This window comes from Cebidichthys violaceus, unplaced genomic scaffold (genome assembly GCF_023349555.1).
Source record: "Cebidichthys violaceus isolate CVI_PGR_0920_01 unplaced genomic scaffold, fCebVio1.0.p SCAF_58, whole genome shotgun sequence".
In the NCBI taxonomy this organism is placed as follows: domain Eukaryota; kingdom Metazoa; phylum Chordata; class Actinopteri; order Perciformes; family Stichaeidae; genus Cebidichthys; species Cebidichthys violaceus.
The window spans coordinates 1207381-1228757 of NW_027176794.1; the positions used below are offsets into that span (position 1 = coordinate 1207381).

Genomic DNA, 21377 nt, shown 5'->3' on the forward strand with positions numbered 1-21377 from the left:
TCACCTATGAATTAGCCAACTTTCATTTTTTTTTAAATATAATGAATCATAAAATAATATGATAATAACTGTTGCCTGCTTACATTTATTTGAGATACTTTTTACCATTTATTTTCATAATTACCTTCACTTATCTATTTGTGATAAGAAACATTAGTACTGATTATTTACAATGACTAGGTACTAGTCATTTTCAACAGGATTACATTTACAGCAAGGTGACATTTTTTGTAGATACTTAGAATATGTTGATACTTTTAATTACCCCAATGGATGTTTTGAGGTTCCAAATGTCATTTCACTCTGTCTTTTAAGGACAAATATGAAAAGCAGAAATAGACCACATTATCTGAGAATGCTTACAAAGACCTTTTCAATCACAACACTTACCATCTGTATGAATACAATATGACTCCCACCTGAAATATTCAACAGAACAGATGGCACCCTTTGCTCTGCACCCTATTCTGGTCCCACATACACTTTTATCTTGCTTGTGAGCTTGTAGACCTTTATGTGTGTGTTCGTGTGTGAGCACAGGTGTGTATGTTGTGACTTTGGGACTACCTGCAGACCCTTTAACTATATAATCAAAACACCACTGAGCAAAGCAAAGGAACAGGAGGGTCACACGGAGCGCTTTAAACTGGCAGCTTCTGTCTGGCTTTCACAGTTCACTGAAGCAATCTTCATACTGCTCTTAATTTGTCAATCTTCAATCTTTATTGCACTTTTACCAACAGACACGGCAATAATATCAGTCAGACAGTAATGGCTTCAAAATTATGAATTCACTTCAATCACAAAGACATAACCCAGAAGAATATCTTCTTATATATATCTGCACCCTATTCTGGTTCCCCATATATATATATATATATATATATAGCCTCATATTGTACGTAGATAAATTAAAACACTCAAATACAAGCCTACAATTAAGCACTCCATTACTGGAGTACAGACGTTTCAATTTCCAATCTAAATTACTATACTGATGAGAACCATTGGACAGCCGATAGCATTTGTGCAAGCATGCAAAATATATAATATCATTTAAAAACAAGGATGCTTGCTGCAGTCCAAAACACAACTACTAATTATTATTTCTTGAGTCAACTATTTAAATGTGTTTCCAGCTAATTCCTAAGTCATTTCACAGTCAAAGCAAATGATAATGTTTTGTTTTCATCACTAGTTGCAATGGAAGCAGACACTAAACAATCACCTTTTAACTACCTTTTGAACAGAGTACTTGCAGGTGTGATTGTTTTTTAGTTAACATGCAGATCATGCAGTATGCCTACTGACTGCAATAAAAAAAACTAGGATTGTTAATCCAAAGTATCGACTCATCCTTTTCAATCAATGTCTAATTGTTGCTAGGTTAACAGAGGACAGTTGTGGCAATTAGGGGTGAGGATGTGTCCGACTCCTTCTGCTATATAATCAGTAATATGTTAGACACTACATTTCAACTTAGTGTGTAAATGTAGCAATTTGGGGAAAACAACCAACACACTAGTTGGATGAAAATACCGAGCCGTGATTCGGTGTTAGCAAACAGTCCCTCTATCTCCAGGACTCCCAAGGACCAAGGATCTATGACTGTATGGCATTTAGGGGGAAAAAAGAATCTCCTTCGAGCCGGATTCGAACCAGCGACCTAAGGATTACTATGTAGCCACTACAGTCCTCCGCTCTACCAACTGAGCTATCGAAGGGATATGCCGTGATGTCGATATTCGGATTTAAGAATATGACGTGTGAAAGTTGCTCAGAATTTAGCAGTGTATAGTATTTTTTTTAATACGTGAGCTTCAATTGCGTGTGCATGCATTATGTACAATGAAGTTCAACTGTAGCCATTTTGATCAATATACATATATATTATATTTATATTTGTCACCATATATTGTGAATAAACAAAAGTTGATTCCTAAACAGGACATAAATAAATAAATCTATTTCTACATTTCTGTTCACCTTTATTTATGTATTTCTGTGTCCATATGTTAATAAGGTAGGCGGTCCGAACCTCATTCTTAAGCAGGGTTGGTCAAGTAGGGGAGTAAGACAGAAGCAACAGATTCCTAGCAAATCATTCATGTATACGACGTCAGAAAACTAGCTAGCAGCACTAATGGCTTCCACAGTTTGCAGCTGGTACTGCTGCGCGAGGCTACTGTGAGACTGACTGCCTGTGCGTGCTTTGGGACGGCGGAGGGTCTCACTGCAGCACCCGCTCTCCAAAACACTAGAAAAGTCTCCAATTTGTATAAATGTCAATATATGTCCAGTCGGAATTACTTCGACTAGTCTGAAAGAGTTGCTGAAACTGTGAGTTCCAATATCATAAATGTTATCAGAGGTGAGTTCCAATATCATAAATGTTATCAGAGGTGAGTTCCAATATCATAAATGTTATCAGAGGTGAGTTCCAATATCTGGGGTATTGCTATCTCATAGTCTTCAAGGGGAATTAGCTCAAATGGTAGAGCGCTCGCTTAGCATGCGAGAAGTAGCGGGATCGATGCCCGCATTCTCCAAAGGTGATTTTTTTCTATTGATATTTTCATTTAAAACTGTTTTCACGAAGACAAATTAAAATGGACACTCAAATATTTTTGGCAGTGTTGGTTTACATTGATTTAAAACTACTCATTTGACAGAAGACACAATTATTTAATGCTGTGAAAAATAAAGTTCCCTTCCTGCTGTGTGTAACTAACGTTAGGTAACCGAAGTTTTAAGTTAGGCAACCTACCTTTTGATGGATATGGACATTGTCCCTTTGGTGCAAAAAGTTGACCCATTGTTGTAAACTTGATGTAGTAATATAAAAACTATTTTAGTTCAAAAATTAAGAAAGGAGAAATTAAAATAAGGATTTGTGGTAATCAAAAACAAGATATTTTAATGAATACTTTGTAATATTAAATGATTAAATTAATAGATTTTAAAAGATATAGTAAAGAAACACAGCCATGCATGAAATAACATATAAAATGAATACGGGTCATTTTGGACCCATGTTGTGTTTTAGAAGGGTAGTGATACAAAAATGTTTTTTATTCAAAAAGTACGAAAGGACAAATGAAAATAAGAATTTGTGATGATCAAAAAGTAGTTAATTGAGGAATTCCTGGAATTCTGAATGATGAAATAAATTTATTGCAAAGATATTTACAATTAAAACTCCGTCGGGTCACTTTTGACCCATGTTAAACCTCTAACATACACTGCACAGACAGTCACCTCTGATAACAGTGTGGAGGATGCGTGTTAGTGATTTGGTAGGCAGCTGTTCAGTACTGCCCCTGCTCAGTTTCAAATATGGGCAAGGTAAAAATGGCAACCTTTGACGTGACAGCAATAGCTGCTAAAAACAGAACTGACACCATCTAGATAGGAGCCCACACCCGCCAGGACAAGAGCAGCAGGCCTTCTCTCTAGCCTCACTCTGGCCGACAGAAGACAGCTTAAAGAAGCAGATTTTTGTTCCTTGCGTTACCAACTTGTGTGATCTTATCTAACAAGGCGTTGTTGTTTAATCTCCTGCTAAAAGCGCACGTCAAAAATGGATACCATGGATAACCTGGAGAAACAGCTGATTTGTCCTATATGCCTGGAGATGTTTACAAAGCCTGTGGTTATCCTGCCCTGCCAGCACAACCTCTGCAGAAAATGTGCCAACGATGTTTTTCAAGTAAGCAACTGAAGAAAATGCCACCGATCAGTTTAGTAGATAGTTTTAACATTATGGGGAAAGTATTTCTAAACTTGAGGAGCACTGCTTTAGCTTTATAAACCTATCAAATTAACTTTGGATTAACTTCCCCTTCATTCAAGGCCAAACCATTAACAAAGTGTTTGGGCAACAAAGAGTACATGCTTATTATATGCTCATATAAATGAAGAGTATTTCAGGCAGAAAAGATTTATGTCACAACTGATCACAATTGAACAAGTAAGGCTGTGTTTACAAACAGTATGGATATAATTAATCATTACCAGCATCAGAAAACATTGAATGTTGGGAAATTTGAGATTTAGTTGTTGTCAGGCGTTAGTCCCTTCATTAAAACACCTGTGAACCGGTTTGGGAGTGATAGCAGGGCAGTTCAATGTTTTTAGTCTTGATTTTTGGGGTTTCACTTTTGTATTATGCATTGCTATTTCACTAGATTCAAATTTCATAACTATTGAGTGAAATAATTGAATACGTTGTTGCAAATAAGTTGATTTTTTTAGTTTAAACTGTGTCCCATTATACTAAATATGAGGCTTGAATTTTGCTTGTTTACAGGCCTCAAACCCATACCTTCCAACAAGAGGTGGCTCACTGACGTCCGGTGGCCGCTTCCGGTGCCCGTCCTGCAGACACGAGGTGGTTCTGGACAGGCACGGTGTTTACGGGCTGCAGAGGAACCTGCTGGTTGAGAACATCATTGACATGTTCAAACAGGAGTCCAGCAGGTGAAACAGACCAGACACACAGACGTGATCCGTTCGGTTTCTCTTGACGGAAGACAAAATCTAAGTCAATAGTGGTCACCATGCTACAGTTTCACCTTCAGAGTTCGGAGAAGAGCTTTGTTTATCAGGCAAAGGGCCGTGAAAAGATGATAGTAAAAGAGAACTAGGATAAACTGGTGGTGCGATAGCATGAAGCTTCTGAGTCAGAGAGCTGGAGTGGATGACAGGTTTCTGGTTTTAGTCATCCATCCACACAGATGATTTCCCTGATCTGAGTAGTTGGCTGTAGGCCTCTCTGACATAAGATCCACTACATACTGAATTGTAAGTCGCTTTGGATAAAAGCGTCTGCTAAATGACTGTAATGTAATGTAATGTAATCCACAACACTCAACAACCTCATACTGGATCAAGATTTTGTGGCGTTATTGTAAGTTTTACGGATAATTTTACTGATATTTTGAATCGTTTTTATGGGATAAATTGACCTGACAATGTGAGAATGAGTTATACAGGAAAGATAGACATCCATAGAAACATAACGCTATGCCAGTGCACCCACACCTGTTTTCTACACAGTGTAATAGTGATGTATTGATCACAATGCTGACAGGCAATGTGCACGGCAAGGCCGGACTGATGGATCGTCAATAAGATACCAAGATGTGTACCTGTGACATTATCAAGCCGACATTACATGTCACATCAATATGCGTTGATATGTGCGGCCTGACAGGAAGATGATACTGTTTTCTTTAAACCTCAACAGCAGCAAGCCAGCGCCGGAGAGAAAGGAGGAAATGCCCATGTGTGATGTTCACGAAGAAGAAAAGATCAACATTTACTGTGTGACCCACGGTGTGCCCACGTGCTCCATGTGTAAGGTATTCGGAGCTCACAAAGACTGTGAGGTGGCACCCATCACCAGCATCTACCAGTCAAAGAAGGTGAGGCCTGAGATACTCATGGAGATCCTCAATACTGTCTATCATGGGAGTATCAGAAATATCGATAGACGTGTGTTTGAGGTAAAAGAAATATAAAAAGAGGAAAGGTAACCATGAAAATCTTGACCACACGTGGTATAAGTTTGTCCCAGATTTGGATCACACTTGATCTCAGGTATTTACCCTGCCATGTCCTTGCCCCCCCCCCCCGCCCCCAGACGGAGCTGAGTGACGGGATTGCCATGATGGTTGGTAATAACGACAGGATGCAAGGCATCGTCAGTCAGCTGGAGGAGGCCTGTCGTGCCATAGAGGTCAGTGTCCAACTGGCCGCTCACTCACGCAGCAAGCCTCGCTCTGTGCACACGCTAATGCACCTGCACTCACCTGCACAGACACACATACAGATGCGACGTGTCCTTGTTGCCGCCACTCTGTCTGCTTTTATCTGTCTGTGAGATGTGGGCGGAGAGGGGGAAAATTAATGTTTTGGTGCCTCGGTCTGTCTTACACTCTCTTTCCCACATTTTCTTCGACATGCACTTAGCGAGTGCACTTTACTCTGCCTCTGGCCCATTGACATTAAAAATGATCAGTGTAAATTGACAAGGGGGGGACAGACAGACAGACAGCTTTCATATGGTTCACGTGCCGCAGTTGGACGTATTTGGGAGGAAGTCCTGTGCCACCCTCAGTGGTGTCACTCAGGACGAATAAGCAGAATGAAGACAGTACACAAAAAGCAACAACTATGACTAACTTTTCTGAATATTCTTAACTCTGTTGTACCCGAGAGTAGCATTTACATACATGTTCTCCTCCATAAGACTGCGATGAATGATTAATATGAATGTGTCTTCTTCTGTCTCGTACTTATGGATGTATAGGAGAACGGTCGGAGGCAGAAGACGCTGGTGTGTGAGAGGTTTGACCAGCTCTACTCCATCCTGGAGGGGAAGAAGAGAGAGATGAGTCAGAAGGTGACCGCCGAACAGGACGAGAAGGTGAACTACATCCGGGGCCTGACCAGGAAGTATGGAGACCATCTGGAGGAGAGCTGTAAGATGGTGGAGTTGGGTATCCAGACTATGGAGGAGCCGGAAATGGCTTTGTTTCTACAGGTCAGACTCAATACCAAACTGGATTCAAAATGAATGTATAAACTCCATAGAAAATGTTAACATTTATCAATATTGATCATATTTAGTTGTTCTCTCTCCTGTTTCTTTCAGAACACAAAGCCTCTCCTCAAAAAGTGAGTCTTTATGCGTCACAGAATACACCGACAATAGGGGAAATATAGTATAGTATGTAACAACATATTGACAATTTAAGATTATAATCCTGTTCTTGTGAATGATTCACCAAATATACATCTGCACCCAAACCCCCAAACCTAGATGCCTGCTGTCGAGGAGCTGTCGACAGTATTTCTGTGAAATGTTGCAAATTGTTATCTTTAGCTAGGGTCGTCCCGAAATAACTCTCGGAACGTGCTAAACATTACAGATTGATTATTTATAACAAGTGTTACATTGACTGTCTCGGGGTGACTTTTTTTTTTTTCACCATAAATAATGCACATTGCACCTTTTGCTCTCAGGCTTGCAGAAGCATCCAGTACTGCACACTTGGACAAAGTTGAGCGCGGCTATGAGAATATGGATCACTACACCGCCGACTTCAAGAAGGAGAGCCTGGCCCTGCGCGGCCTCGACTTCCTCCAAGGTGAAGGGGCAGAGTTGGTGGAGGCAGCAGTCGACTGCTTACAGCTCCAGCTTGTAGTAATCAGACTTTTTTTTTGTTTTGTTGCTATTGTCTTCTACAGATGATGAAGACGATGACGAAGAGGATGAGGACGGAGAAGCAGGCACAGAGGAAGGCGAGGGGGCCCAGACGGTTTCGGGAGGCAGCGCTGTTACAGCCGCCTCCGTCCAACCTTCTGCCCCGCAGCAGAGCAACTCCTCCCCAAGCGCAGCCAAGAGTGCTGCCTCCTCCTAGCTGTCAGCCGCCGGCCCCGAAAAACACCTAATCCAAGAGCAACGATACGTTTTTTGCTCCTAGATGTTGATTTCAGGTCAGTTGTGATACTTTTCCCCCAGATTGGGGAACACGAGACAGATTTAGATCTGTGCCGAAGGGAAACTCTGAGTTGCCGAGGTAGATCTAAAGGAAGAGACAGAAGTTTCAATTCCCTTCTCTCTGTCTAATATTGGGATTATGTTGTCGTGCATCACTGCATGCTGACTGATTTTATACGGTTTTTGTCTGGTTAAACACACATTTTGGCACCTTAATGCCTTTTTTGACATACTGAATGACAAGCAGGCTATGAGGTGGTTGTTTCCAGAATTCATACTTTTTTTTTTATGTGGCTGACCTTTTGGGATTCACTGCTTAAACTAATTAGCGAGCATGACAAGAGGGCCTCGGGTTTCCCTCCCGGTCGTACTCTTTCTTTTTTATGACTGGTATAACTTTATGAGTAGGTAGCAGAGTAAATAACTCTCACAGTGACATTTCAGTCTTTCATACACTTGACAGCCTGTATTATGTGTCGTATGCTTTATTGTATAACCCAGGTATACTTTCCTACATGGACTAAACATCACATTTTGACATAAATGTAACAGTGTATCATGTATTACAATTATCATTAAAACTGAACTGTACAAATGCCTAAAGTGTTTCTCAAATGTTGGATTAACAAAAATACAACCGTACCATGTATCCCTGTACTTCATGCCTCCCTCTGGACTGAATTACAAATTACATTTTTTTTATGTAACACCCCTATGTGTCTGTGTGTGCGCATGTGCAAAGAAAAAGACACAATTTTCTCTTTCTCCCGTCCTTGATCTCTTCTTCACTTTCCTTTTCAATTATTTTTGGTAAAGGAAATCCATCCAGGAAATAATCATTTTTATAGCTTGTTGTTCTCTATACAGTATGGATGAGATGCCATTCCTGCCGAGGACCTACTGTACATATCAGACTGCAGCGAGCCTCAAACCTCCAGTTATCAATGGTCTCATCTTGCTGTGACTCCACTATTGAGGTAGTCCACCACTGAGTCCCATCTAATTATTGTACACCGTCTCTCAGTGAGTTGGATCCTTTACAAATGGACTCAATGCAACACTAAGCCCCAAGTAGCTAAGTGGGCCAACCAGAATGGGATGACTCACACCCACAGCTCTTGTTTAGTTACACTATGGGTCAAGGATCAGCACAGCGTGCACACACACACACACACACACACACACACACACACACACATACAGTGTCTTTCACACTCATTAGCTATCAGTGGTGCATCTTTCAGCTGTCCGTTGTTGCTTTTTGCTGGTATAATGAGAATTGCTTCTTGAGGATTAAGGGTTTAGGAGAAAGAATGCTGTATGGGTGTTCTTCACCTGCATGACTGCAGGCGCTCTTACAGCACCCTGAGAAACATCTTTTGGTAAATTTGTTGTTGTTGTTGCAGCTCTTTTCATGTGTGTCAGAGAGGAGGCACGGCGCTAACCCACGACTTGGCTCCAGAGCAATGCCATGGTTACACCATATGGGGTTTTTATATTCAGTTAGAATCAATATTTGTGTAGGCAAGACTCGAGAGGCAGTGGCCATTTTTGCTCTCTCAACCTACGGTCAACTTATATTCAATTTCTCCTATGTAAGATTACAAATCTATATGTCAAGAAACATTAGAAAAGTGTATGTTAATTCAATTAGTGATTAAAGTAACTGGTAGTAGTTAATTTTTAGGGGAGTTATTATTAATTTATATGTAAGGATATCCACAGAGAAGTGTAAGCATTGCTTTTAAATTTTTATTAAAAAATATAGATATAAGATGTTCTCTTGCACAACAGAAAATGACTGGTTGCACATAAGTTTATTAACAAACATAAATATCATAAATACAAGGATTCATAATTTAAAACAAAACGCCATTTTTTTCAATGCAGTATTTCATGTCTCAACTAAAAGCATTTCATCTCAAATATGAAGAACGTGAGATTCTACATATTTGACACCAACATTAAAATGGCACGGTACAATCGGATCATTATAAGTCAAGCCCGTTTACGCTCCATAGTTTGAGGTTAAAGCTATAAATAATAGAGTGATAAAGCAGCACTATATTGTACAGAGCATGTTTTGTGCTGATGGTCAAAATGCAACAAAAAGAAAAGAAAAGAAAGAGAAAGGAGATCTTTGGCGGATGGAAAGAGGTCTTCATTTCCCGAAGAGCTCCATCATTCTTCTGTTATTTTGCGCTTGCTGAGCCATCTGTTCCGCCTTGGACATCTCCATCATCTCCCGCAGCAGGTGGAAGGTCAGATCCAGGGATATCGGCGGGTCCTCGGACCTCCTTCCCCTCTCCATCGACTCGTCCTCGCGGTCTCCGTAGCCGCTTAAGAGCGCCCTGATGTTTCCAACTTTCCCTTGTAAAAGACGCCGTGTCAGCTGGAGTTGCAATGCTCTGTTGTAGATGGCAGGTGATCCGTCGGGATACATGGACGATGATGGGAAAGAGTTAGTGTCCCCATTGCCCAGTCGGATGAAATACTCCTCTCCGAGTCGCTCCAGGATGGGGCCAGGCTGCTGCTGCTGCTGCTGGGAGTTTTGGGTTTGGGGAGCTGGGACGCGCAGGGCACCGCCAGGGCTCTCAATAGCCCGACATTCGTAGAGCGGTAAGAAGGCAACTAGCAGAATCACGGTGGTGCCAAGTAAATTGAGCTTCATGTCAGGATATCAACAGGAATCTGAGAGGAAAATCAAAAAGCTTGGATTATTTTTTTAATCCCAACTCTAGTGTAAAATGTGCAGCGTAATGAGGAATTTACGCACATAAAACAGGCATCGCATTTGTGTAACTGTGTTGTAACTATAAATACAAGTGTTGCTGCTCATTTATGTTTTGAGAGATGTTGTTATACACTTCAATCTGCAGTAGTTGTACGTAATAATCTTGCTTAATTGGTCCGAAAAGAGGGATTGGTTTTCTGGCTCAGTAATGGATAAACAGTGGAAGTTGAATTATTATTGCCTGCTATCTATACTTGTTCCCAGCTCTATAAAACAAAATCAAGTTTGAACATGCAGTGCAATCACTAAGGACAAAACCCACTTGGTAAATTAAGTCCTGCCGAGAAAAAATGAGAAAAATCCATATAATACATTCAGACAAAACAATATCTTCATACCTTCAATCTTTAGAGGAGGTCCAGTACAGCCTTGTAGGTTGCCAGGTAGTTGGCGAGATGCCTCCCTCCTTCACTTCTTTGAAGAAACAAGTATACAGTTACTTAAAGAGTAGATGCTGAATGGACTTATATAGCCACCCTCACTACAAGTGTCGCGCTCCAAGCTGAGATTGAGTCTGCGCGTTCCTGCTTGGGTGTAACGTGAATGGACGCCTCTGACAAAGTGCTTTAGTTTAGACGAGATGAGTCATAAGTAAGTGTGCGCGCGCGTGCACCAGCGTCTACTTCCGTGCTTTCAGAATAGGCCTATAGGTGCCACACCTGCTGGCATTTTCACTTGAGAGGCAAATGCTCAAAAGTGAAAAGACTTAAGTATTAAGTCAAGATAAGTTTTACATAATGATTTTTTTTCTGTATCTCAGTCACATATGTTTTACATGACAGAAATATTCCTTATCAAACAAAAAACTACAGCGAGTGTTCTTTTAATCAACTCTGTAACAGTGACAGTGCCACAGAGACTTAACGTATATTTTGAAATGCATCAAATAGTTGCCGTTTGGTGGAATCTGCAGGACTGACTTTTTATTTTTTATTTTTGTTATCACACTAATGATTCCACAGCAGGTTCCCAGCTGACCTGTTGTATTCATTGAATGTGCATTTGCAAACAGCTCAGACTGAGAGGGGAGGGGGGCATTGACTCTCAGTGATTCATTGCTGCTGCTGCACGTACGTCACTACCTCTGCCACCAGGGGCCTCGGCCACCTCGCTTCGGAGGGGCCCACCGCCAAGCCACGCTTTCAAGATGGAGAGCTTAATCCCATATCAGCCATTAGAATCTTAAACAGTTTAACACTTAAAAGTAGAACTCTGACTTGTCTGTTTCACACTTAGTTCAGCTATTGTGCAATACAATAGCATTACTAACATCAATGTCTGTGGAAACTCTTAAAAGTTGACATTTTTCCACTTAAGCATAACGTCCATATATTTGTTAAGTCACCTTTCACAATGTGGGAAAAAAAACCTTCACATTAATTCTTAACAGTAAATCCATTTCACCCAGACATTCAGCCAGGGGGGAAAACTGAGTTCCAGACGTTCAGTATATACAGAGTTCAAAGTAACTCAGCACATACTGTGTACTTACATACAAAAAAAGAGAGAGTAGAGGAGAAAATTTAGTAAATGTAGTCATGAAGAACAAGGTGGATTTTTCTTCAGCATATGTGCCATCTTTAAAAAGATCACATATTATGTTTTTGACATTTTAGGTGATCAGAGTGTAATTTGCAGGCGGCGTGAACTTGTTTCTCCTATAGCCTCTCCACTTTGCCACTCTTCATGCTCCGTGCTGCTTCAGGGGAGGAGGTGTCAGGTCCCATCATGAGAAACACATGTTGGCTGACACAAATAGAAAACACCGCCAGATGAGAGAGTGACTGCTCGTGGTCAACTCATGTCACCTCATTTTCAAATCACTGTCACTACACAGATCACTGGGAATGAAATCCTCTCCTGTGACGCCGTGCCGGAAAAGACTGAGGCTTTCATCATTATCCTTTTGTTTCCTCAATTAGTGCGAGTCTCTCAGACGATTAGATTAGAAAAAAACTTTAATGATTCTGTGTCTGCAGGTAGAAAATACCCCCCCCAAAAAAAAATGATTGGATGAAAATCTGGACATGATGGAGTAAAAGTGAATCTAAATACCTGACTCTTCAAAGTGCTTCTGAGAAAGGATTTCACACAACCACTGTCAGACAAACAAACTCTCCATGGCAACGGGTTCTTTTAATTGATCATTTGCCTTTCTAATTGCGATCTGCTACGAGGACAAGCGCTTCTCCACAAACTGTCCCTTCCTAAATAATTGGACAGCTTTCCCCGGCGGATTGAGCTGTGTTTTTCCTAATACTTCCGGTGTTCTGCTCGACTTTGACAAACTCATTTAGCTAAACAAGGTCACTCTGGCTGTTGAGTATGAACAGGTATTCTGGTGCTGATCGCTGGAGAGCCCGCAGGGCTCCACACTTACACCACCGCCTGACCTCAGTACTGTAGCTCAGGTGTCCTTCTGGTTTATTGTCCCGTTATATAACCTGTTGTAAAAACACCTCTCTTACAGAAGTGGGAGCTTGGCCTTTCATCTTAAGAAAGAGGAGATGGAACATTTTACAGAAATGTCATTTATGGTTTTACAGTTGACAACAAAACCACACAAAGCTTTCTTACAACCAGCCCACTAATAATCTAAATGTATGATAATGTTCAGTCATGGCAGTTTAAGGCTAAACGGACTCATTAATAATGCAGAATGGAAGCTGCTGACCAGTTTCCCCTCCAGTTTACTTGATGTGCAAGTATTCTTCAGTGCAACTCAGCTGCTTTTTTAAAAAAAGTAGCTGAGTTGAATTTGTCTTGATGGATGTTTCTGCATTTCTCAAGCAAGACATTTGAAATGATAAAATAAAACCATCTTCTGGAGCGCTTGAGATGATCACCTTTTGAAGAAATTCAATGTGAGACAGCTGGCTTTCCTGAGCTTCTCCTAAGGTTTGCATGCTCGACAGTGTGTATGCAGCCGACATGAGAACGTGAGAAGCAAAGCTGTCCATAATGCAGAAAACCCCCCCAGGGGCCGTTCTGTCTATATGAATCTAGCATGTGTAGCTCTGGAGGTGTTAACTCAGAAGCTCCCCTAATGCTTGTTCACATAGTGGATGCCAATCTCCTCACACATGGGTCAAAGAAGGAAAATAATGTCTGTGAAGACAAAATTTAGTCTTTGTCTAAGTTGCGTTTTCTATTTGTTTACAACCATGGGTGGATTTTCCAGTTCAAATGAACAATTAGGAGACTAAACAACCCAATCACTTTAATTTACAAAAGCTTATCTTTAAATTGGATAGTGGGTACTTACTTATCGAACCAACTGTCTATGCATAATGTAACAAACCCATTATATTAAAGGTCTTAGTTTCAACAAATCTTGTAAAAACAACAAACCAACATCTTTCATTATTTTCTGACGTCTCTACTTCGTCTATGGCATTCAGCCCCGAGCCTATTTGTTCCTATAAGGCGTAAATCTTTTAAAACAGGTCACAACATATAGTTCCATCCTTATAAAAAGCCTTTTAAAAAAATCCAAGAACAGCTGCGTTTTTTTAGCAAAGGTTACTCCAAATGTTAATAATAAACAATAAATGTTGGTGTAAATGTTCCATCTGTTCAGGACTATATAACGCACATTTGGTGTGCTAGTTACCGTTTACAGCAACAGGATGGTGTTTGTTGTCTGTGTACTTTATTTGAAGGTTTTTTGTGTACATATTTTTATACAAATATATTGGTGTGGGAAAGGACAAAAGGGACAGGACTATGAAATCCTGTGGTAGGCCACGTCACTGGTCAGTTTAAACGACTTCACTGGACAAAAACATGGAGCCTCAGGTGTTCAAAATGTACAAACTTTAACTATAAAATGAATAATCTGCTATCTTATTCAGCACTGGCGCAGGAAGCGTATCTCACTATTTAGTCCAAATGAAATGTTCTGGGTTGTCGAACAAGTTACACCCACTTTGCTCGTTCATAGATTGCATATTGCTATTATAATGCGTATTGAAGATCTTTGGCATGCTGTGGAAGAAATCCCTTTTCATTATTTTATCCTCATGTTTCATGTTCATGAAATGAGATATATATATTGAAGCGTTACAGGAAATCCACATTCTGTGTCTGTGGATGATTTCATGTCATTAAAGTAAGTGATGTTTTATTTCAGTAATATGTGACAAATTATGTCTTACTCAAATGCATGAGGCAGATGTCCACTCTTGGACTGTGTAGGTTTGGCTGCTTCATAATGTGACAGAAATTGCCATCTCAAGAGGAATCGAGGGCAAAGTCATTCAGCCAAAATTGAAACCCTGTTTTCTTTGCTCTTCGATAACACACTTTGAACATAATTGGTTCTTAGGGGCCCCTTAATCTCAACATATAATGTTGATTCTTCCCCGCTAGTCTCAAGACTAAGGTTTGAATCACTTATAACTCTTTATTTCAGCAGAATGATTGACAAACATCATATGCATCAGCTTTGGCAGTTATCATACAGGTCAACATGACAGAAGACAGCCGGAGAAAAGAAACATTTCTTTATTTTAGACTTAGTTTGCCTCTGAGCGTCAAGGACCTGAAAAATCTCTTTTTCTTTCAACACAGCTGCCTCTCATTGAACGTAACAATCAGAAGCATAAAGGCTGAAATGGGTGAACGAGTTTCTTCCTATGTGGATGTCTGTCTCTTTGGTCTGTCACACGGTGATCTGTTAACTCAGATATGATTGTGCAAGGACATTTTAATCTGGGTTAAGATCCAAAATAAGCTCATCAGACCAATCAAAGTTGCCATTATACAGATTGAAATGCTCCTATTATATAACCATTTTCTCCTCTTATTTAGTATTCTAAAGTGTATTGCAAAATTGTTCCCAGTCGTTTGCTTTGTTTGAAGAGCAGATAGAGTTTTAGATGTGGGATGTATTTATGGCCACGTCAAGCTCTAATGAGAGAAAACAGGCCGTGTAGCTGAGGCAGCGTGGTCGTTTCTTCCTTTCTTCAACCAAGCATGTCAGCTGCAACATTTTTTTTTTTTTGACGAATGCAGTCACAATAAGTTACAGTTCAGAATAGAAATGCACATTTGTCGTTTCACAGCGGTGACCAGTTTATTCAACACATTTGACATCAATCACGTCAGAGCCACCTTTTAGTCTTTTGTCTATAAGAAACTTGTTCCAGAGAAAGCCTTGCCCTGGCTCCAAATGTGTACGAGCTCTTAAAGCCATGTTAACAAAACCCTCAGAGTCCTCTCAGATGATCGCACTGGGTATTCGCCCCATGGCACACATAATGGATGTCGACCACGTTAGACAGGATGCAAGCCAGTGAAGATGCTGTGAAATCAGCTGTGTTTGCGCAAGAAAAGATGCATTGTTGTTTTTCAGAGAGTGCGTTTAAAATAGTCTAATGAGGAAAACAATAGCTGGGCTGGGCTGTGTTATATATTGTGACGGAGTGGGGTCAAAGAATATCTTGATAGCCCTTGTTCAGAAAGGCGACGAACCTGACCACAAAAACAAAGTCTTCATCAGATCAGAAGATAATTAGAGTTTCTGTCCAATAAAAACACACAAAGCTGACCTCATTATCTGTCTATCTTTCAATTTGAGTAACTCAAATGACTCATCCTCTGTTTTCTTTTCTCATGTTTTACTGGTTAAGATCAGAGGATGACCGTGGGTTTTCTACTGTGAGTTCCCAAATATTCTTCTTTTGTTTGTGTCTGTGTCTATGTTCCCTAATTGGTTTCTCTCTCAAGGAAATTAAGAAACTATGTGGGTTTGACGATCATTGCTGGACTGAACTTTGTTCTCTGTGATTAATTCAATGGAGTATCTGTAATTTAAAAGCTTCCTGAGTTTGGCATCAATCAGCTGAATTAGTCAAATAAAACTAATGTTATGAATCAATCAGCAGAGGTACACACATTAATCTGGAGTGCTCCTCTGTCGAAAGCCTTTCAACATCAGGCTTAACCCTCCAGAGAGAGGGAGAGCGTGAATATTCAGTATGGACGCTCGTAATTGGAGATACAGAAAACACACAGAGACGAGAGGAGGAAGAAGAAAGGATGGACGGCAGATAGTCAGACTCGTCTAGTAGATTCATCAAGTTGATTGACAGGAGGACTCAAGAGTGGCATTGTTTCTTGAGATGAGCAAAATAGAGAGACAGCTGTCAGCAAGTATTGGGACTTGCGACCCATTTTCTCATTTATTTCAGCATATCGAACGTTTCTAACCTGTGACTTCTTGTCTTTCCTACTCATCTTCACGTTAAAAGCCCAAGATACTATCAGCTTCACCAAGTCAATGTATCAGTCGGACTTCATGCTAACTGCACTAACACCACACACTCTGCCCTTATGGGACCAATAATAGGAGACAACTGGAACCTCTGACTTGTCTGCCTGAAACAGTTCAGAAACTCAACTGAGCCAGCAAACAGAATGCTTACCAGTTTATATGCTATTCAAGGTAATTGCAGGAGCTGTAGAAGACTTGAATTTCTAGAAATGAAAAGACACAGGACAGTGATGATATATACCTTTTTATATGATAAATGATGGTTCTTATCTCAGTTTTTCACAAGGATTTCACTTGGATGTTCTAATGTAAATAAGTAAAAACTCTTTCTCTAAAGTAAGTTTGATATACTGGCTTCTGGGTAAAAAAAAGAAAGTTGTTTCTGTTTGTATGCTCTCAATTGCAGCTGCCAGGCACTTGTTATTCTGCCAAGCATATTGACCTTGTGAAAGACTTTGCATCCTGATATGTTTAAGCACCGCTGTGTCTGAGCCCAGAGGAGACGCCTGGTCTTTACACAGTCACGTCTTAGGTTGCCCACAATATAATTTCATGCAACTCCGTCTTCTTTCTTTATGCTGCCTCAGTTTATCCACTGTCTCTACTTCAGCTGCTTTGGCAGACCTCAGGATATCCTGCATGGCGACGTACTGATGCTACTACCAGTTGACTGTTTTGTTTTGTTTCACACGGTGTTATCTGTATCCAGAGCTCAAGACCTTTGCTGCCCTGTTTGTCTTCCCTGTTGTTCAAGCTCTGCATCTAACTCGATCTATTTTCACTCCAACACGTATTACTTTTGGCCTCTCTTGGCATCAATCTTTGCACTTTTGAAATGGCAGGCAATCTGTAGATTTATAAGTTTCAGTGTGCTGGCTAACACTGACCTCTGTATGTGATCTAAGCCGCTTACCACATCCTGCCTCCGCTCCTAAATCTCTTCTTTGTTGTAAGGTTCACATTGTACCATCTTCCTAATCTTTAGAAAAGCCTCTCCAGTATCCAAAAATGTTTTCTTTGCCATGCAGGGTGCATTTTTTTCCACCTTACAGTTCACCTTAACAATCATCCACTTCAGTAAATCCTTGCGATTAAATTACAAACCCACTAAGTGCTGTGTGATGGCTGCGGGTTGTGATTGCTTTAGAGTTAATACTGCTGCAGAATACTGTAAATAGAAGAAATTAATTTCAGTACCTGCATTTACATATCTAATTGTTTGTTTCCACTTTTACCTATTAGTCAGTGTGTGGAGAGCAGATATCCACTGATCACAGCCAAAAGCTTACGGTCAACAAGTTTTCCACAAACTTTCAATTTGATTACTGAACTGCTCTGTGATCGCTGTTTGCAAGCTGTGTTTTGTAATTAGAGTGTGAGTTGGTTTTTTTCTCTCCTCTCAATCTGTCCTGATGTGTCCAGTTCATTGGGCTGTGCATACAACTCAGGTGGGCTTCCCCAAGCTCCTTGACCTCTCTCCTCATGGGCGAGCGTGAATTACATCAGCCACGGTTATGTAAACATTAATTAGATGAGGGATTTGGATAATGGCACAACACCAATCTCTTTCTCTGCATTGAGCTGGAAGCCATCGCTCTCCACTGTGCACTCTTTTCTTTCTTTTTTTTTTGTATCCCAGTACTCATGCATGTATCCATGGGTATGTGTTTCTATCATGCTCACGACAGTGAATGCTTTACACGTATAAACCTCCAGCAAGCTGAGCTGAGACTGAGTATATGCAGCCATCTGCCTGAATGAGTTGTGTGATATAACAATGAGCCCTGGGGTGGACGTAGTTTAGTTTAACTTGGGTTGGCAATGACTTTCAAACCGGGCAGAATGAATAGGAGCCTAACTAACCACAAGTAGGTTGTACATAGCCGGAGGTGATTCACACGATTACAGTCAAGATGTTGCTTTGTTGCACCCCTCCTCCTCGCTGCATGTAAAGAATCACAAAATGGATTCGTTATCTGTTCTAAATCAGCTGTGACACTGAATCATCAGGTTTTATTTGGGGGTATACATGTGGAGTTGAGGCCTCTTGGCTGTCGCTCTGCATTACTTTCCACTGACACCGTGTACAGAGGCAATGAGCATCTGTGCTCCATAGAAGTCTTGAGAAAAAATGTTTTAATTCAAAACCTGATAATTAGCACACATGGTGATGTTTGTTTCCACCGTGAGGTGCTTGTTGGAGTGAAAAAGTAAATGTGTGAGCGTGAGTGTGTGGCATAGTCTCGTGACAGACCTCAAGTCATTTCAAGTGACTCCATATAATGGAAATGAAAGACATGTTTCTTCCTCCGAGAATTACTGGCTTCTGCCATCTTGATCACAGCTCATTTTGACGGCGTTCTTCACTGGCAGCAGGAGTCCCACATTTCAAAAACCCATCACCTCACATCGACCCTCAGAGCCTGAGCAAGTGTGGACAAAATAACAGAAACAGCAAATAATACCAAAGAGGGGAGCAGCATCACACTTTGCTTTGAAAACAGATTCAAACCTTCTTTAGATGCTGTCACGGTCTGAAAGTGTGTTTATTGAATAGAGAAAAAAAATCCCTCTTTGAAGGATGAAGAAGGTGGAAATCTGCTTTGCACGCTGAGATTCAAAACTCCCCATAAAGGTTCATTGATGTTCAGATCTTTTCATTTCTCAGGGGTGCAAGTGTTATGCTCCTTACACAAGGTTTTGCTTCTTTGTGCACAGGCATTAAATAGTTTACAAAAGCGGTTTCTGAGAGGCAGCCCCTCCACACATTCAAGCTGAGCTTTGCAAGGTCACAACCTACAGTTTTTCTCAGAACTATTGTCAATCATTTGGAGTGACAGATAAAGCAGTTCAATATAGTTTTTATACTGGAGGCTGTTCTTTGGAGGCACTTAACCATTATACTTAAAAGTGTCCATTTGTGTCCAGCGCCGCTCTTTGCAGACACACTTTGTCACACGTTGAGCTGTTATGATTTCTGTTCGGGGCTTCATGTTGCTTTGCTAATGTACACTGACACATTGTGCAAAAAGGCAATCAACATATGAATAACACAACTTTGCATTTGCAATTGTAATGCTGTATGAATGCCATTTTTCATGAGGTGTTTCTACTTTCTGTACACCACTTACTAATGCTCACAACTGGCTTTTAAATGCAAATCAGAGAGTTGTCAGTTCATAGTGAAATTAGCCTCAGCCTTAGCATTAAAATCATTTTCATAACTCATTAATCTGAACGTACAGACTAACAACTTTAGTATTAATTGTCAAATGATGCTTTAAGTTTAAGATCAAATGTTATTTAAGGAACCATGGGTGTTTGAGTATTCTAAACCTGACGCTTTTTGAAATTCTTCTAAATTGTTTCACTTACTCAAACTCTAGGGCATGGTGGGGGGAAAAAGCAGGGATTACATTTACATATCAAAGCGAGCATACCGATGCTTGAGGGTCCCTGCATAGATGTATGTGATCCATATTATTTATAGCTCAGGAATGTCCCCTGGGATCCTGATGCTGTTCGGCGTCTGTCATGCTACAAGAGAGGATAGTTGGGTGAATGTAGCTTGCAATTAGTGACTGTTGCATCATGTCAGGCCAAAGGGTTGCGGGGTGCGTGACCGACATACAATCACGGCATTGATCAGACAACTTTTTGGAGAACAAAGCAAACCGGGCTGACAGGAATCACTTTGAGGGACACAGTCATGAGAGCAGGAGAAGGACTGTATATTACCGTCACCGATCCTCTGCACCTATGATCATAGGGATGTTTAGCATGCCAGTGACACACTGGCACTCTGTTAGCGATAAGTGACAGTGGCTCTGAGGATGAGTGGAGCAAGGTGACTCCTGCCCTTTTGCTAATGAGCATCGCTCCTCTGACTCATTCAACAACATTGACTGATACGGGAGGAGTAGCTCCTGTTGAATGGTGCAAGATCAAAGTTCTTGGCGGTCGTCTTGGAATATCATCCTCTTCATGGTGCAATGCTCTGCACTCAAAATATCATACAAAGGAGTGCAAACGGTGCAATGGCATCACTTGTTGCAGTTGCAACCGGGAATCAAGTGTAAGTAAGGTCAGAAATGGACTAATGGATTGTCTAATTAGAGATATAGAAATGGAAAAGAAAATGTGAAAGCTTCAAGAGCCACCAGCAGAATAAATTAAACAGCTTTTTAAAAAATTAGGGTGAGCGTCAAAAGAAGTAAAAATAACAACTTGCTCTCTGTGTCACTGATTTGGAACAATCCTTTGCATCCTGACTTGCATCTCCCACTCAACACTTTCCAGTTCTGGCCACAGATAATTAAGAGTATTTTAAGTTCAACAGACAGTTAAAATGTCCGAATGACTCTACAAAATCCCTCATGAAACATCAGCAGTGCATGATTCACAGCCCACGAGGGAGACAACAGCACTTCCACTGTGTCCTCAGTGCATCTCTGAAACGATCAATTTGACACTTGTCAGAAGGCATAATTTTTTTCAAAACAATTTCTATCTGTATCGGTTTTTTTTGTTCTTACATTCCCCATGGTCCATTGCCATCAAATCAGTTGCCGTCAAGTTGAGTAGCACTTAGTGGCTAAAAGCCCTCTTGTCTTTGTTAAAGCATGTGAAGGGTACGTTATATGGGTGGCTTGTTTTCGTTTTATAAGCCACATTTTCACAGAGACTGATCAGTGCTCATTAAATGGCATTAAAAGACAGTGACCATACGTGCTATATACATATGCATCCTGCTCAGCTGTTATCTGTGTAAACTATATTGATTAAAAGAGCATGAATTG

The 21377-nt window shown here is 40.6% G+C and overlaps 2 protein-coding genes and 1 non-coding gene across 4 annotated transcripts; 1 reads left to right on the forward strand and 2 right to left on the reverse strand.

Moving 5' to 3' along the window:
- Positions 1–1638: 1638 nt before the first annotated feature.
- trnay-gua (transfer RNA tyrosine (anticodon GUA)) lies at positions 1639–1724 on the reverse strand. Its single transcript is given in 2 exon segments — positions 1639–1674; positions 1688–1724. It is a non-coding gene; the product is annotated as a tRNA-Tyr (tRNA).
- A 536-nt stretch (positions 1725–2260) lies between these two features.
- Positions 2261–8138, forward strand: LOC137888796 (tripartite motif-containing protein 55-like). Of its 2 annotated transcripts, none has more exons than XM_068732290.1 (9): positions 2261–2340; positions 3569–3709; positions 4310–4479; positions 5249–5426; positions 5645–5740; positions 6314–6547; positions 6659–6681; positions 7030–7154; positions 7255–8138. In XM_068732290.1, exons 2-9 carry the CDS (start codon positions 3581–3583, stop codon positions 7425–7427), a joined length of 1128 nt encoding a protein of 375 aa, XP_068588391.1. In that variant the 5' UTR covers positions 2261–2340; positions 3569–3580; the 3' UTR covers positions 7428–8138. The 2 variants fall into 2 exon arrangements, with proteins under 2 accessions (XP_068588391.1, XP_068588390.1); XM_068732289.1 differs by having other exon boundaries at positions 2335–2371.
- A 1167-nt stretch (positions 8139–9305) lies between these two features.
- crhb (corticotropin releasing hormone b) lies at positions 9306–10814 on the reverse strand. Its single transcript, XM_068732301.1, has 2 exons — positions 10640–10814; positions 9306–10198 (listed from the first exon to the last, which is right to left on the reverse strand). Exon 2 carries the CDS (start codon positions 10176–10178, stop codon positions 9669–9671), a length of 510 nt encoding a protein of 169 aa, XP_068588402.1. The 5' UTR covers positions 10179–10198; positions 10640–10814; the 3' UTR covers positions 9306–9668.
- Positions 10815–21377: the final 10563 nt, after the last annotated feature.